We start from the raw sequence: 13,622 nt of genomic DNA, 5'->3' as shown, positions 1-13,622 counted from the left end.
TAACACCATATCGTGGATTTTATTGATCATTTCTGGTGTAGTCACCTCTACAGGACGTCCTGAGCGTGGTTCATCCTTTGTTGATGTACGACCACGTTTAAATTCATTTAACCAGTTATAAATAGTTGCAAGTGACGGAGCAGATATGCCGTGAACTAAATCCAACTCATTTTTTATTTCCTTTGCTGTTAACCCTTTTATATTAAAATGTTTAATAACAGCTCTAAACTCAATTTTCTCCATGCGCTTCACATAGTAAAATATAACATGGCCCCACAAATTTAGAGCAATGGAAGAAAAAAACTTATCAAGTTGGAACACTAATAGAGGATATAACTGGATGTAAGTCAGAATGGACATATTATAGGTATTATATTATACAAACATGTCAATGAAAATAGAATTTATTAAGAGTATGAAAAATATAAAAAATATGAAGGGTATATTCACAATTTAATTCAAACACTCTTTTTTTTCTTTTTCTTCTTAGACGATTCTGGATTGTCAACTTGAACATTTTCATCCAAAACATCACCACTATATTCAACAAATTTATTTTTATCACGCTTCTTTTTTTTAATGTTGTCTGAATTACCATCATCGGGTAATGTTTTAGTCTTTTTACAAACATCGATCTCGCTGATCACTCCAACAATCTCTGCACCTTCGGTGTTCGCCAACTTTTTCCTTTTAGATTTTTTTAGTCCGTCATTTTCTTGTGCAACTGACTCAGATGGTCGTTCATCAGTTTCCATGACAATATTATTTCTTCTTTTTTGGGATTTCTTATTCATCGATGACTCTTGTTCAATATTTGAATCATTGTCAAATGTAGATTTCGTTTTCTTTTTTTTCTTTGTTTTAATTACCTCAACATTTTCCAAGTCCATTTTGATATTTAGATCTTGATTATCTTCACTGGATGTCTTATGGTTTATGTCTTTTTTTCTTTTCAATCCTAATTCCGATTCATTTGTATTTGCACACTGCTCAGATGACTCTTTTTTCTTCTTTTTCTTTGTTTTGTTAATTTCATTCTGTTGATCTTCAAAAATCAATTTAGATGTTGGACATTCTTCTTCAACATCTTTTCCATCTAACGTATTACTTTGACTGTTAGATTTCTTTTTCTTCTTTTTACAGATTTCATTTGTAAGTATTTCATCGTTCTCTTGACATTCTTCAATTAGGTTAGATTCCTTTTTATCTCTTTTTGTTATATACTGAACACTATTGCCTACATTTGATTTGATACAATCTGCTTCATATTTCCCATTTCCAATCTCGGAATCTTTTCTCTTCTTTATTCTGTTGTCACCAGTCGAAGATTCAATAGTTGAATTGACATTTACTATTTCTAATTTGTTATTCAATTCCATTTTAATTTCTGCATTATCACCTTCAGCGTCCAAAACTCTTTCAAACATAGCAAGGAAAAATCCACTGGTGTAATCGGATTCCGGTCGGGCATACAGACATTTATCTCCGATATCATATTTGGCGTCACCAACATTGTTCCAATTGTTATTCAATCGCTCTTTGACTGATACTAATCTGAACTTGCCTTTATGACTACGAATGACATCTTTTATTACCTCTTCATTTTCTTGCGGATATAAAGAACATGTGCTGTAAACTACTCTGGTAGCAGTCCGAAATTCATTAAGAGCATGACGCAAGAGCTTGGCTTGAAATGCAGCCAGTTTACCAACTCGCCCAGAATCTAGATCATAGTCTAAGTCATTCAACTCCGCTCTATTGATACCTGTGAACAAAAAAACATTTTTAGATTCCAGTCATAGAAGGGCACTGACCATGACAGAGGATAAAATTTTTGCCTTCTGATCGGTATGAGATGAATTCGAATAAGGTTTTTTTTATCAAATAATATGTGTGCTCAGACTGAGGTCATAGAACCAACCCAATGCTCGAGAAAAAAAAGTGTATTAAACTCAACATTTTGGCGGTCTATATGCTTCATCTTGAAACAAAATAGAGCATTGATTTTTGCTTTAAATAATAGGCATGTAAAAACTACTATAAACGTATAACCAAAAAAAGACATTGTTTACGAACATTTCACACACGGTTATATGTTTGAGTTGCGCATGCTGCTCACGTAACCGACGAACGCCGTCCACTCAGGCCTTCAACTTAAAGTATGAGTTTTAAAAAATAGAAATAAATCTTCATGTTACATAGGTTGTTAATTATATTTTCAAGATATTTGAAAAACTGTCAATTCCCTACGGATAATAGAGATTTAAACTATCAATATCTTCAGAATTCAATATCTTACTGGCTCAAAATGAAAGTGATTTATTTATTCATAATTTTCTATAACATTCCTGTTCGAAAAAATATATAAATTTGCAGCTAATGAGAGACGAAATCATAACTAACGCATGGTTGAGAGTTCAAGTCACATTTGGAGCATTTTATTTCTAATGTTCTCTCCGAGATTTTCCAGGAAATCATGTATATACTCAGGCTACACACTACACAGCAAATTAATAATTGTCTGATTCACAAAGGTAATTATTTATTATAATCCTGACTACTATTTTATGAAACGCCTAGTTTCAAATCTGCCTAAAACGGTTTGTGAAAAATTTAGAGTTAAATATGTATTTAGATGGATATTTTTGTTACCTATATGATGGCCAAAGATTGAACTTTAAAAAATGCCAAAAACCGTCAATAAGTATGATCAAATATCAGAGTAATTTCAAAACCCGCTAAAATGGTTGGGTGTGCTTTTCAAATACTCCTAAAATGGCTAAGCGAAAATAGTCTTCAGAATGTACGATTTACAGATTTAATAAATGAGTTTTTCTCATTTTTTTTCTTAAAACTACCTAATATCGTTTTAGGGGGTTTTGAAACTAGGCGCAACATATTATCAATGGTATGAACATCAGAAAAAGGCACGGATAAATATTGAAAATTTCAAACATACTTATTCCAAAATAAAACAGCTTTTATTATTTTTACGAGAGTTCAGATTTATTATTATACAGACTTGTACTGTAATTATTAGTAAAATATTTTCTGTACCATGTCATTTTAATGTTGTGAATCATTAACAAATCTTTTAATGTCTTCAATGAAATGTATGAATATTAATTATACCTGAACCACTACAGCTGGGATCCAGTAAAATGTAGTCCACATTTGGGCAGTCATCTTTTTTAATTGTTGCGACATCCTTGTTTAGAACTTTGACACACGTCGCTCCAGAACTTTCAACAAATTGACAGAGTACTTTGTAGCGCTGTTCATCCTGTTCCACAGAGTATATTGTTCCCTGAATAAATGAAAAGAATATTTAGAAAAATTGAATAGAAAAAAATAATACAATCTTATTATTAATTGAGTTAGCATTTACTTGGTAGAATTCCATTTTACAAGAAATGAAAATATAAATAATATTAAATTCTACAGGTTTTTTTAAAAAAGGTTTTGTCGATAGCTATTTCGGTTGTAACACCATTATCAAGACTATTCAGATAGGCCGTTTGCCTTTGCTTAAATACTATACGTATAGATAGAGACAGAATATATTTTCTTATTCGTTCCAACACTATTATGACTGTAACATCAATACTTTGAAATCCCTAAGTGCTTTGGTTATTTCTTGACATTATTAATCAATTAAAATATTATTAGTATAATTGAGGCGTCTAATTCCAAAAAGCGAGAAGTCCACATTTGGTCAAAATCGAGAAAAAAATACGCACATATTCTTTGTATAATTTTACACAATATGTATTGATCTATAAATTCCAAAATGCAACATAACCCTACGAAAAAAAATATTTTAAGTCCGATTTATTACAAAAAGCGCCAAGTCCGTGCTTCATAATATATAAAGCTTGGTTGATTTCGCGCGTGTTTAAGTCAACCAATAAGGGAACGTTCAATATTGAAAAGGGCGTCTCCCATTCTGTAGCATCTGGTAAACTCATGACAGTGTAACGGAAATATGTACCTTATGCGGAATAAATTTAAAAATGAGATACAAATAGCGCTACATCCAATTTAATTTTGCCTATATTTATTACATTTAAGAGTTTATCGGCTGAAACAAATTGCCATTTGGTTCTACTTTCGACATAGAATACAATGGAAAAAATAATCTCATGTTAATACAAATAATTGAAGCTTGAAACATAGAAATGTTGTTTACTGAAAATATTGAATTGTGGACTTGTCGCTTTTTGTAATTAGACGCCTCAATTGTGTTAATCATGATGTGCTTAAATTATATTTAATAGTGGCGACGAATGCATTACAATCTTATTACCTCAAAAAAGGGACAAAGCATTCAATATCATTATGCATTTGTAAATCAAGAGAAATTTTCAAAAAAAAAGAACAACCAAGCCTATATTATAAACATACCACATAAGTGTGAAGTTCGAAAGTTTTGACAGAAAATATGACATAGTCATATGATGCTGAGTGAGAGAAAACGATGTCATAGGGTTCATGCAAGAGCAATCAGAAATAATAACGGTAACAATAGACAAGGTTACCCAATGTAATTCGTGCTCAGTAGAAGAAATCACAATCTGAGCTTTTTCAAGGTTCACTATAGTATCCATATTCCCATTAGGAACTTTTAACATACAGAATGTGGTCAAATTTATATATTGAAGTTTTTACAGTTGTTCACGATGAAATACAATTAACATTTCCGCTTCCATGTACATGGTAACTTACTTCATTTTTCATGACTGCAGCCAGATGTGTGGTCTTCATGCCTGGTGCGGCACACATATCCAGCACCGTGCTTCCTGGAGTTGGAGAAAGAAGAAATGCAGCAAGACACGTAGCCTGAATAAATAAAACCACTACGTTATTATCATTAAACAATTAGATAACTTACTACATCATTTAATGCTAACCAATAAATTCAATACATGATACAAAATGTCAGCGTACAGTATATCGATCCCATATTATTAATAAAACAAATTGATCAAAGATATAAAATATACATATCAAATTATTTCACAAAAATGTGTATTTTTTCAATTTGGTATTACCATTGACTTTTTAACGTGTAAAAATTAAATCAAATAGATCAAATAGAAAATAGATTTTTCAGTAAAATATAATTTTGACTTTAGTACATATTTAATGTAATGGTTGAAATTTTCTTGTACTTCATCGGGAATACTGGCTACATTAAAATTTAATAAAAGTAAAAATTATATTATTTAAAATAAATATTCTGTGATAAGTGTTAATTTTCGTTCTAACGTGTCGTAATCGTATAAACCGATGCAGTTGGAACCTTGTAAAAATAGTATATCCGTAATTATCAGTAGATAATCCTGAAAATAAAATATGCCGTAATTATGGATAAGAGAAATACTTTCACAATACTAATTATTCAAAGTGTCAATTTTGTTGATTGGACCTAGTCATACAACATATTGGTGCGATTTGGTTCAAAATCAATATTTTTTTAATGTTTACTGTTCCAGCCGGCGAACCCACAGAAAACCCTTGGCGACGTTAGAGTCTAAATAATTATTTGTCAATAACACATACTTGAGCCAAATGGTGTAAACTTCACAAGTAATATCTCACTATCAATTTTTGAACTCCAGTGATATTTGGGTCAGTATATAATTACCTTATCTTGGAGGAAAATTTCTCCATTGTGGTATAAAGGACAATCATAAAATGGAGTGTTCGGAGCGAATGCAAAGACAACTTTAACATGGTAGTCCGGCAAGAAATCGTATTGCCCCAAATTTTCCACTTGCTTCAGATAGTCATCGTACGATCCCGAGGTACATCTCACTAGATTCCATCCTTCGTCTTGAAAATTTCTGACAGCATCGGCGGCCGTCAAGTGAAGAGAATTTATCCTGATATAGCGAGGTTTGAGGACTGAAAATATTTAGAATCGTGCTTCAAAAATAGACGAATATTTACAGATATGTTAAACTAAATCTGTTAGGCTCACAATATGATACAGTACATTTTTCTTCGTCAGATCTACCAGTTTATTTTCCACTAAGTATAAAGTATCGTGAAATTTAACAATTAGTTTTGATAAGTTTAGTTTGAGTTATACTGATATTGAAATCAAAACAATTGTTAGGATATGAGCAATGAAAAGAACCAATATATCGATCTCTACAGTCATACTTTTAAGCAAACTGTATTTAATGTGCTAATAATCTGTATTACAAATTGTAGAAAGACTTTGGGAGAAACATTTTGGGAGAATGGTACCGATTAAACGATAAACTCAAACTAGCTTTTTTTTTACAATTCCTTTATTGTTTTTACTAATATATACATAACACTTTACTATCTACTTTGACAAACACACAACTCATTCAAAAATATTGTATAAATAGGAATGTTATTCAAATCATTCATGCCGTTTCATAATAGGAAGAATAAAATTGATCAAATGAAGCGCCTAGTTTCAAAAGCCCCTAAATCAATTTTAGGTAGTTCTGAGAAAAATGAGAAAAACGATTTTAGGTAGTTTTGAGAAAAATGAGAAAAAATCATATCTCTTAAATCTGTGAACTTTATGTATTTATTTTTTAATTCGTTACATTCTAAAGAGTATTTTAGCGGTATTTGAAAAGCACACCCAACCATTTTAGCGGGTTTTGAAACTTACCCTCATTTTTGATCATACGTATTGACGAATTTTGGCGTTTTTTAAAGTTCAATCTTAGGCCATCATATAGGTCACAAAAATATCCATCTAACTACATATCTAACTCAAAATTTTTCAAAAACCGTTTTAGGGGCTTTTGAAACTACGCGCTTCAAATAGTGTTTATAAAATATGTCGTACTTTTATTATTGTACATATCCGTATGACCAGTTTCAATTTTGTTAAAGAAATTTTATCTTTTTAGCAAAATATTAAAATGTACTCTTGATAATAAACATCGATATTATTTTACCAGTAAGTGGTTCAAGTTTTGATAAATATAAAATACAAATAACACGCAGAATGAATATAAAATTTGTTTAAATACATTTGATAATTTCGTGAGAACTATATAATACAATGTTTAATCTTCTTTTAAATTTGGTTCCAGTCTGTGATTAATGAGTGGCTCACAAATACTTTGGTCAATTTCATTTCCATCATCGTCATACTCTTTCTCGCAATAACCTTGGTAGGCGTACGCAAAAATTATAATGTGAACCATGACCACTGAAGCAACAACCGACCAAACTGTACTTCGAAAGTCTTCAATGCCTAAATATTCTCTGAGGCTATGCTTTGTTCCGTAAAATGCAGCAAACGGCAATGTGAACATGGCAACACTGTAGAGTAAAAGGAATGAGATCGCCCAGACGGCCGCTTTGGTATGTGGTGGAAGGTATGCTTTATTTCCATCGTTGGTTTCCATGTTTCAGAAGTTTAATAGTAGTTAATGATTCTGAAAAAAAATAAAAAAAAATTGTGTTAGTTACCTTTCTTGACATCGACTTCTTGCAATTTTCCGCACAGGCTCTCGGTTAACTTTTTACATTGATCCAAATACTGAAGGACTATTTTGACGGGTTTGCTTTCTCCGCTAAGCTTTTGTTTGCCCCATAGAACTTCTGTTAAAAGAACTCGGGCCAGCCATGGATCGAGACGGGGTTCATTGACGAGCAAGCCCGTTTTAGTGAACAAGTCATTTAAATGACTTTCATGTTTGACTGTTTCGACAACTAACGCAAAAAGAGCTTGTATTCTCTGAAAAGTAACAATTTTACAATGAGTTTTGGCGGAAAACAAAAAATGTGGGTAACCATACATTTTGTAACACTGAAAGTAAAACACTGTAACGGCAGAAACAAGAGGTAAAGATACAGTATTCCATATTATCTTGGTGATCGTGGCCTTTGGAGACCTACATTAAAACCAAATAAGAGTACAATAATTTATCAATAGGCATGTGCAAAAGCTGGGAGAATTATAAAATAATATTTGCCGTGGTATCTACTATTCCTATATTAGTGAACTATGGTTTACAGCACATAAATGAAATAGTTTCATAAATCTCAATACACAGACAAACTGGCTTGCGAGTTAATAATATTAATATATTATCTTAATAATAGTAATGTCTACAAGTAGACTGATACTAACGTTATTTTTTTGGTTTTTTTCTTGAAATACAAGGGACTTCAAGCTTCCACCTTCTTCCTTTACTTGGCGAATAATATTCCCAGCTAGCTTATACACTCTTGGAACTTTAACAGAATGTTCAAACATTTCCCAATCTCGAAAAACCTCGTGAGTACGAAATCAGACAGCAAGCATGTCAAAGTATAATATTATCCATAGACTACATAATATACTTTTATTGTCTATGATGACAAGTTGAAGATGGGGAATATATATTCGCACAATTGAATAGACTGTTTTCACAAAGCGCTGACAACATTGAAAAAGATGTTCGTCACATCGGAAATGGATGATATTCACAAATCAACTACAACACTCAAATGATCGATTTGCACTAAGGAAAAAGTAGTCTTCACGTATCAATATACCTACTATTGTAACCAATTAATCGTAATGCCGGCGCTCCATTGGCACGCAAGTCAGACGATAAAGCCTCCCCCACACCAAAGCGAATATTCGCAGCGAATTATTCGCCAATCAAGCTCGTATTGGCTTACGGGACAGAGCACGCTTGCGCGACCGCCTTGCGTCTTGAGTGCGAATTTGCAGCGAATATTCGCTGCGATTTTCGGGAACTCTGTCGACAGCGAATTTATTCGCGGCGGACAATTTCGCCAAGGGAATTAGTAAAATCAAAATGGCGAAGACATTGAGCAGCTGATCGAGTTGGTCCGGAAATATCCAATCCTTTATGATTTCTCTGACAGTGACTACAAAACATAAGAAAGAAAGATAAGATATGGGATGAAATTGGCAGGGAAATTGTTGAAAATGGTATGAAGGTCGTCATAATAATATTATGTAGGTATCTTTGTCTAACCAAAGTATGTAAAGTTTTTTGTCAGGATGAATACGCTATTATAAATAAATAACTTTAATCTAAGGTCCCGATATTTAAAAAATACATATTAATTTGCGTCATACACAGCCTTTAATAACAGAAACTTTATAACTTTGATTGTTAGTGCACTGACAGTTCTAACTTATTGCGATCGTTTGACGTTTTGGTTTCGACTTTCGAGCAGTCATATCAATAATGTTATAATTAGGTATCATTTACAATACCTACTTCAATCATATTCGGTATCGGTCACGTAAATACCCATGTTATATTCGTTGATAATATTTTTTTAGGTTAGATAGGTACCTAGTCTTTAAGATTATTTTTTTGCATCTAACATTATGCAGCATAGCATTTCTATTGTAGCTAAAGATATAATATACATATAGGTAGATAAGTAGGTACTCCATGTCGTCATTGTGGTATTTTGTAAGGTTTTAGACCAAAAACCTTACATACTACTTACTATCGGGTTATTTACAGTAGGACATACCTAGGTTGTGTTTGTTTTTTGATCTCAAGAGACCTCAATCACAAAAACGATATTATGTACCTATATACCTACTAGGTATATATTTCCTTCATTATGTATAGGTATATTGAGCTAATAAACTGGTTTTGCCCAGTGCCGACCGCGAACCAAGATAATATCTACATGTTCCATGTACCTATCTAACATAACCAATGTTTTCTGTTTCACATTAATTTGTATACCTACAAACATTTTAAACTTAATTGAGATGTTCTTAAACTTCTGTTCATGTAATATTATGTAGGTAGGTATATCTTGGTCTGCATTAGGCAATAAGATTAATAATTTTATGTGCATGTAAATATAAAGGTCAGATACCTCCTCTAAGTACATAATATTATATTATCATCATGGATACCTACCTGAATGATGTTGGAGATATACTAATGCTTTGTGATGAATTTAATTTTCGCAAAGATCTTCAACCTTTCAACGTAGGTACAAAGCACCAGAAGAAATTAAAAATGAAACCCCCGGCATTAACAGGAATAAAATAATATTTCATCATAAACATCAGTCGGGGTCATTCCACTGCTAGATGAAAGCCTCTTCTAGCTCCTTCTACTATTTTCGGTCTCTAGTTCTTCGCTGCTACATACTTTTATTGTACTTCACGTGAACAAAGAGATCAACTAAGTGAAGTGTCAATCAACAAAAGTGGCATTTGTGCACAATGTTAATGAATTTTCCAAAACATTAAGTGTGATAATATAATATACAAGGATGAATAAGGCGTGGGCGAGGGCCAAGGTCCATTTTATGATTCCTCTATTGATGTACCTATTTTTATTAAGAAAAATGTTTGCCGTAGAATGGGGTGAATACTGAATAGACCCTTTTTAAAATTTCTATTTTTCTGCTACACATTATTCGGACAAATATGAATGACTTAAAACCTGTTTCTATGGACATAATCATACTCTAAAATATTTTTAAACTACCATTTATTATCAAACAGCCAATTTTGTGTGATGTCTCTTTCTATCCAGCGTTGGGGTGATTATAGACATGGCGGGTGGATAGAATCGAATAATGGTAATTTCCTAATGTTAAAAATGTAATTAAGTACCTACTGTACATTACAAATTTATGTAGGTACATTTAAGTATGTAAATCAAAATCAAAAATATAAATTTAAATGTTATACAACACAGTATCATGTAAGTATTTAAAAAAACATATACTTACATAAACATCTATTTATCCAAGAATTATTTGATACTTGAATCTGTATTTTATATACCATATTCGATGGATGTATGTGGTGTATTTTGTAATATATTTGGTACGTATTTATTATATAACTAAGCGTATTTAATTTGCTACGTGACCTGTAGCTCTTTTATAATCACAAATTATTGTTGAATGTTCCGAAAATGAGTTTATGTGCCGAAACAGCTGTCAAGGTAAATGACTCAGTTAAAGTAGAATTAACAAAAATAACTATATTTCAAAACAATTATAATCCATCTACCATATAAACACCATTTCAAGTAATAAAGAAATAAAAAGTCACCTAATTAAATAATATTGTACTAGAAAAAATATACTATCTATATACCCACTTAATTTTCATTTAAAGTTGTAAAACGCCCGGTTACTAAATAGAGGAAGGACAGAGTCTTCTGGCACGACCGAATCACATTGGAACGGTGTTATTGTCATTTGAAAGTAACAATACTGACACCTAAATGAGTCGCCTGCACTGCCAGAATCATCTGAACCCTGTCTACCTATCTATATACAATTTATTGTTATTTTTTTTCATATTTGTCCATTTTATTACAATATCGTGTTACTTTTAAAGCTCATTGTAATTCTAATAATTATATAAATATTTTTCTTGTATTCTGTGCAAAAATGATTATTAAAACTTTCTTAACCTAAACCAAGTATTTTTTATTGAATGATCCTGCAAAAATATTCAAGTACAGTTAAGTGACATATTTTGTTTCGGTGTATAAGCCATAAATAAATATACATAAATTATATTTAATATATACATGTATACTGTATGTATAGCCACGGTTGGTCTTGCACTTGTTGCTGTAGCTATGCGATCTGGTGTGGTCCATTATCCAAAAACACTCAATCACATCCCTGGTCAAACAGCGGGCAGCCGTGTAGTGAGTCTGGCTGGCCTATGGTGGCACTAGAATGATTTCAATATACACAGTCTGTTAATTTGAATATGTTTTCGACTGAAAGTTGTAAAAATATTAGAAATCAGGATTTAAATAATTAAAAAACTGTTTCATTAAATATCATATTCATACCTATGCAAAATTTTGATTCCTTTGAAGTACCTATACAAAATACGGATGAATATAAACCAAACAAAAATATTTGTTACTGGTACTGCCATAGTAAAGTAAAGTTTAACATACTTCCCTAATAAAACAAAATTCCCAATTCTTGTCGTTCTGTAGATGTTTCATTTCAGTTTTTACCAACGATCCACTAAATATGAATTGGTCATAAACACTCAAAGGAAATCTGGCACTCACTGCCAGAATGTCCATGTCAGATACCTGCATAAAAATAAATGTCATGTTATGATATTATACGTAATGAATATGAATGTATCAGAAACAACATAGATTTTATTACGAATTTCACAGTTACAGAAAATTTTCTGCGCTCATTTTTGAAAGTCTCCAAGTATGACGGGTATATTCGCACATGGGTGCAGTTAATGCACCCAATGATTTTCGGGAAACCTGCCCTTTCTTGAAGTCTGAAATTAAAAAATATTTTTACCGACACAAAATAATATTCCCGTTAAATTCTTATTGAGTAGGTAATTTACTTGTTGTGTCTATGCGCAGTTACTCTAGTTACATGACATGTACATTGTAATATTGTATAAATTGATCAGAGGGTATCAACACAACACTAAAGACTGTCAGCGCTGTATGGCGACTGTATGTAAGTATTACTAAGCACTGCTATTATAGCATCGGACACGTTTCCTATGCATCTGCTTACTGATGCCTGGCTCATTGCGCAGAAGACTTGGCCTACCCGTTTTTGGTACGCTCCCTCTGCGTAGAAACGCAAAATAGTCAAAACCTACAATTCAAATAACGGAGACATGTTATTTCAATAGCATATTACCTTCAAATCCTGTTAACCCTTCATGGTAAATGCTTATTTATAATATGTGCAGTTATGAAACTGAGTAAATCTATCTTACCTATGAGCCATGGCAATCTTGCCCTGTCATAAAGTAAGGTTATATTAAATGTCGATGTAATTTGTCGCACGCCATCTCATTATATCTTCAGCGTGTAATAAGCATTCAGAAGACGTGTACATTTTGTCAACACACAACTGTCACTTTGACATTCGTATATGTATTTAGTCTATGGCTGCATCCAATGCTGCCACCTTGTTTCAGATAATTAAAATACACTTTACGCAAAGTGGGTAAAAGTTGTAGCAATTCTGAAAGCGCTATAGTGTACGTGTATTTTTTATATTTAATTCATAAAAATTATAGAATAATTGGCGTAAAATATTAATAATATTTACAATTTTAAATCTGGCGCGTAAATAAAATTATTTAGTCTATGGCTGCGTCGCTGACGCTTTGGTGTGGGGCCAAACGCGAAATTCGCATCAAATCCAAGCGGTAGCGACAGCGATAGCGAGGGCGTTGCGAATTCGCTGCGAATATTCGCTTTGGTTTGGGAGTCTTCGGACTTTTTTTTCGCGTGGAGCACCCCAGGTCTGCGGACTTTTTAATCCGCAGACCAGGCTCGTTGGATTTCAAACATGTTTGATATTTTACTCGCCGAGCCGCTGAAATTCGTACGTTCACCACGCTTTACCGTCACATTATTTATATCTATGCCGACGGACGACAGCGCCATCATTATTTTACTGTCATTCAAAGTGTTCGGACATCTCACATCGATAACAACAATGGTAGATCTACGAGTGCATTCGAAAAGTTTCTTGGAAGATTTTATTAATTGTTTTAAAGACAACCCATCGTTGTGGAAGACGACCAGCCCACTATACAAGAATCGTGATGCCAAGTCCTTGGCGTATGCGGAACTTTTGGAGATTTT

At 32.6% G+C, this 13,622-nt stretch overlaps 2 protein-coding genes across 3 annotated transcripts; both read right to left on the bottom strand.

Moving 5' to 3' along the window:
• Positions 1-388: 388 nt before the first annotated feature.
• Positions 389-8,330, bottom strand: Nsun5 (Nop2/Sun-like domain containing protein 5). Its single transcript, XM_085957842.1, has 6 exons — positions 8,135-8,330; positions 7,471-7,738; positions 5,648-5,907; positions 4,726-4,839; positions 3,133-3,307; positions 389-1,765 (listed from the first exon to the last, which is right to left on the bottom strand). Exons 1-6 carry the CDS (start codon positions 8,258-8,260, stop codon positions 459-461), a joined length of 2,250 nt encoding a protein of 749 aa, XP_085813968.1. The 5' UTR covers positions 8,261-8,330; the 3' UTR covers positions 389-458.
• A 3,096-nt stretch (positions 8,331-11,426) lies between these two features.
• Positions 11,427-12,904, bottom strand: LOC147064629 (uncharacterized). Of its 2 annotated transcripts, XM_085957845.1 has the most exons (4): positions 12,743-12,904; positions 12,172-12,283; positions 11,934-12,077; positions 11,427-11,698 (listed from the first exon to the last, which is right to left on the bottom strand). In XM_085957845.1, the coding sequence occupies exons 1-4, from the start codon at positions 12,751-12,753 to the stop codon at positions 11,651-11,653; spliced, it is 315 nt and encodes a 104-aa protein (XP_085813971.1). In that variant the 5' UTR covers positions 12,754-12,904; the 3' UTR covers positions 11,427-11,650. The 2 variants fall into 2 exon arrangements, 1 of the variants encoding a protein (XP_085813971.1); XR_015071907.1 differs by lacking the exon at positions 12,172-12,283 and having other exon boundaries at positions 12,743-12,889.
• Positions 12,905-13,622: the final 718 nt, after the last annotated feature.

Source organism: Rhyacophila brunnea, unplaced genomic scaffold, assembly GCF_057557595.1.
Source record: "Rhyacophila brunnea isolate RB1 unplaced genomic scaffold, BYU_Rbru_1.0 scaffold_7, whole genome shotgun sequence".
Lineage (NCBI taxonomy): Eukaryota > Metazoa > Arthropoda > Insecta > Trichoptera > Rhyacophilidae > Rhyacophila > Rhyacophila brunnea.
This window is presented reverse-complemented; position numbering and strand designations above follow the sequence as displayed.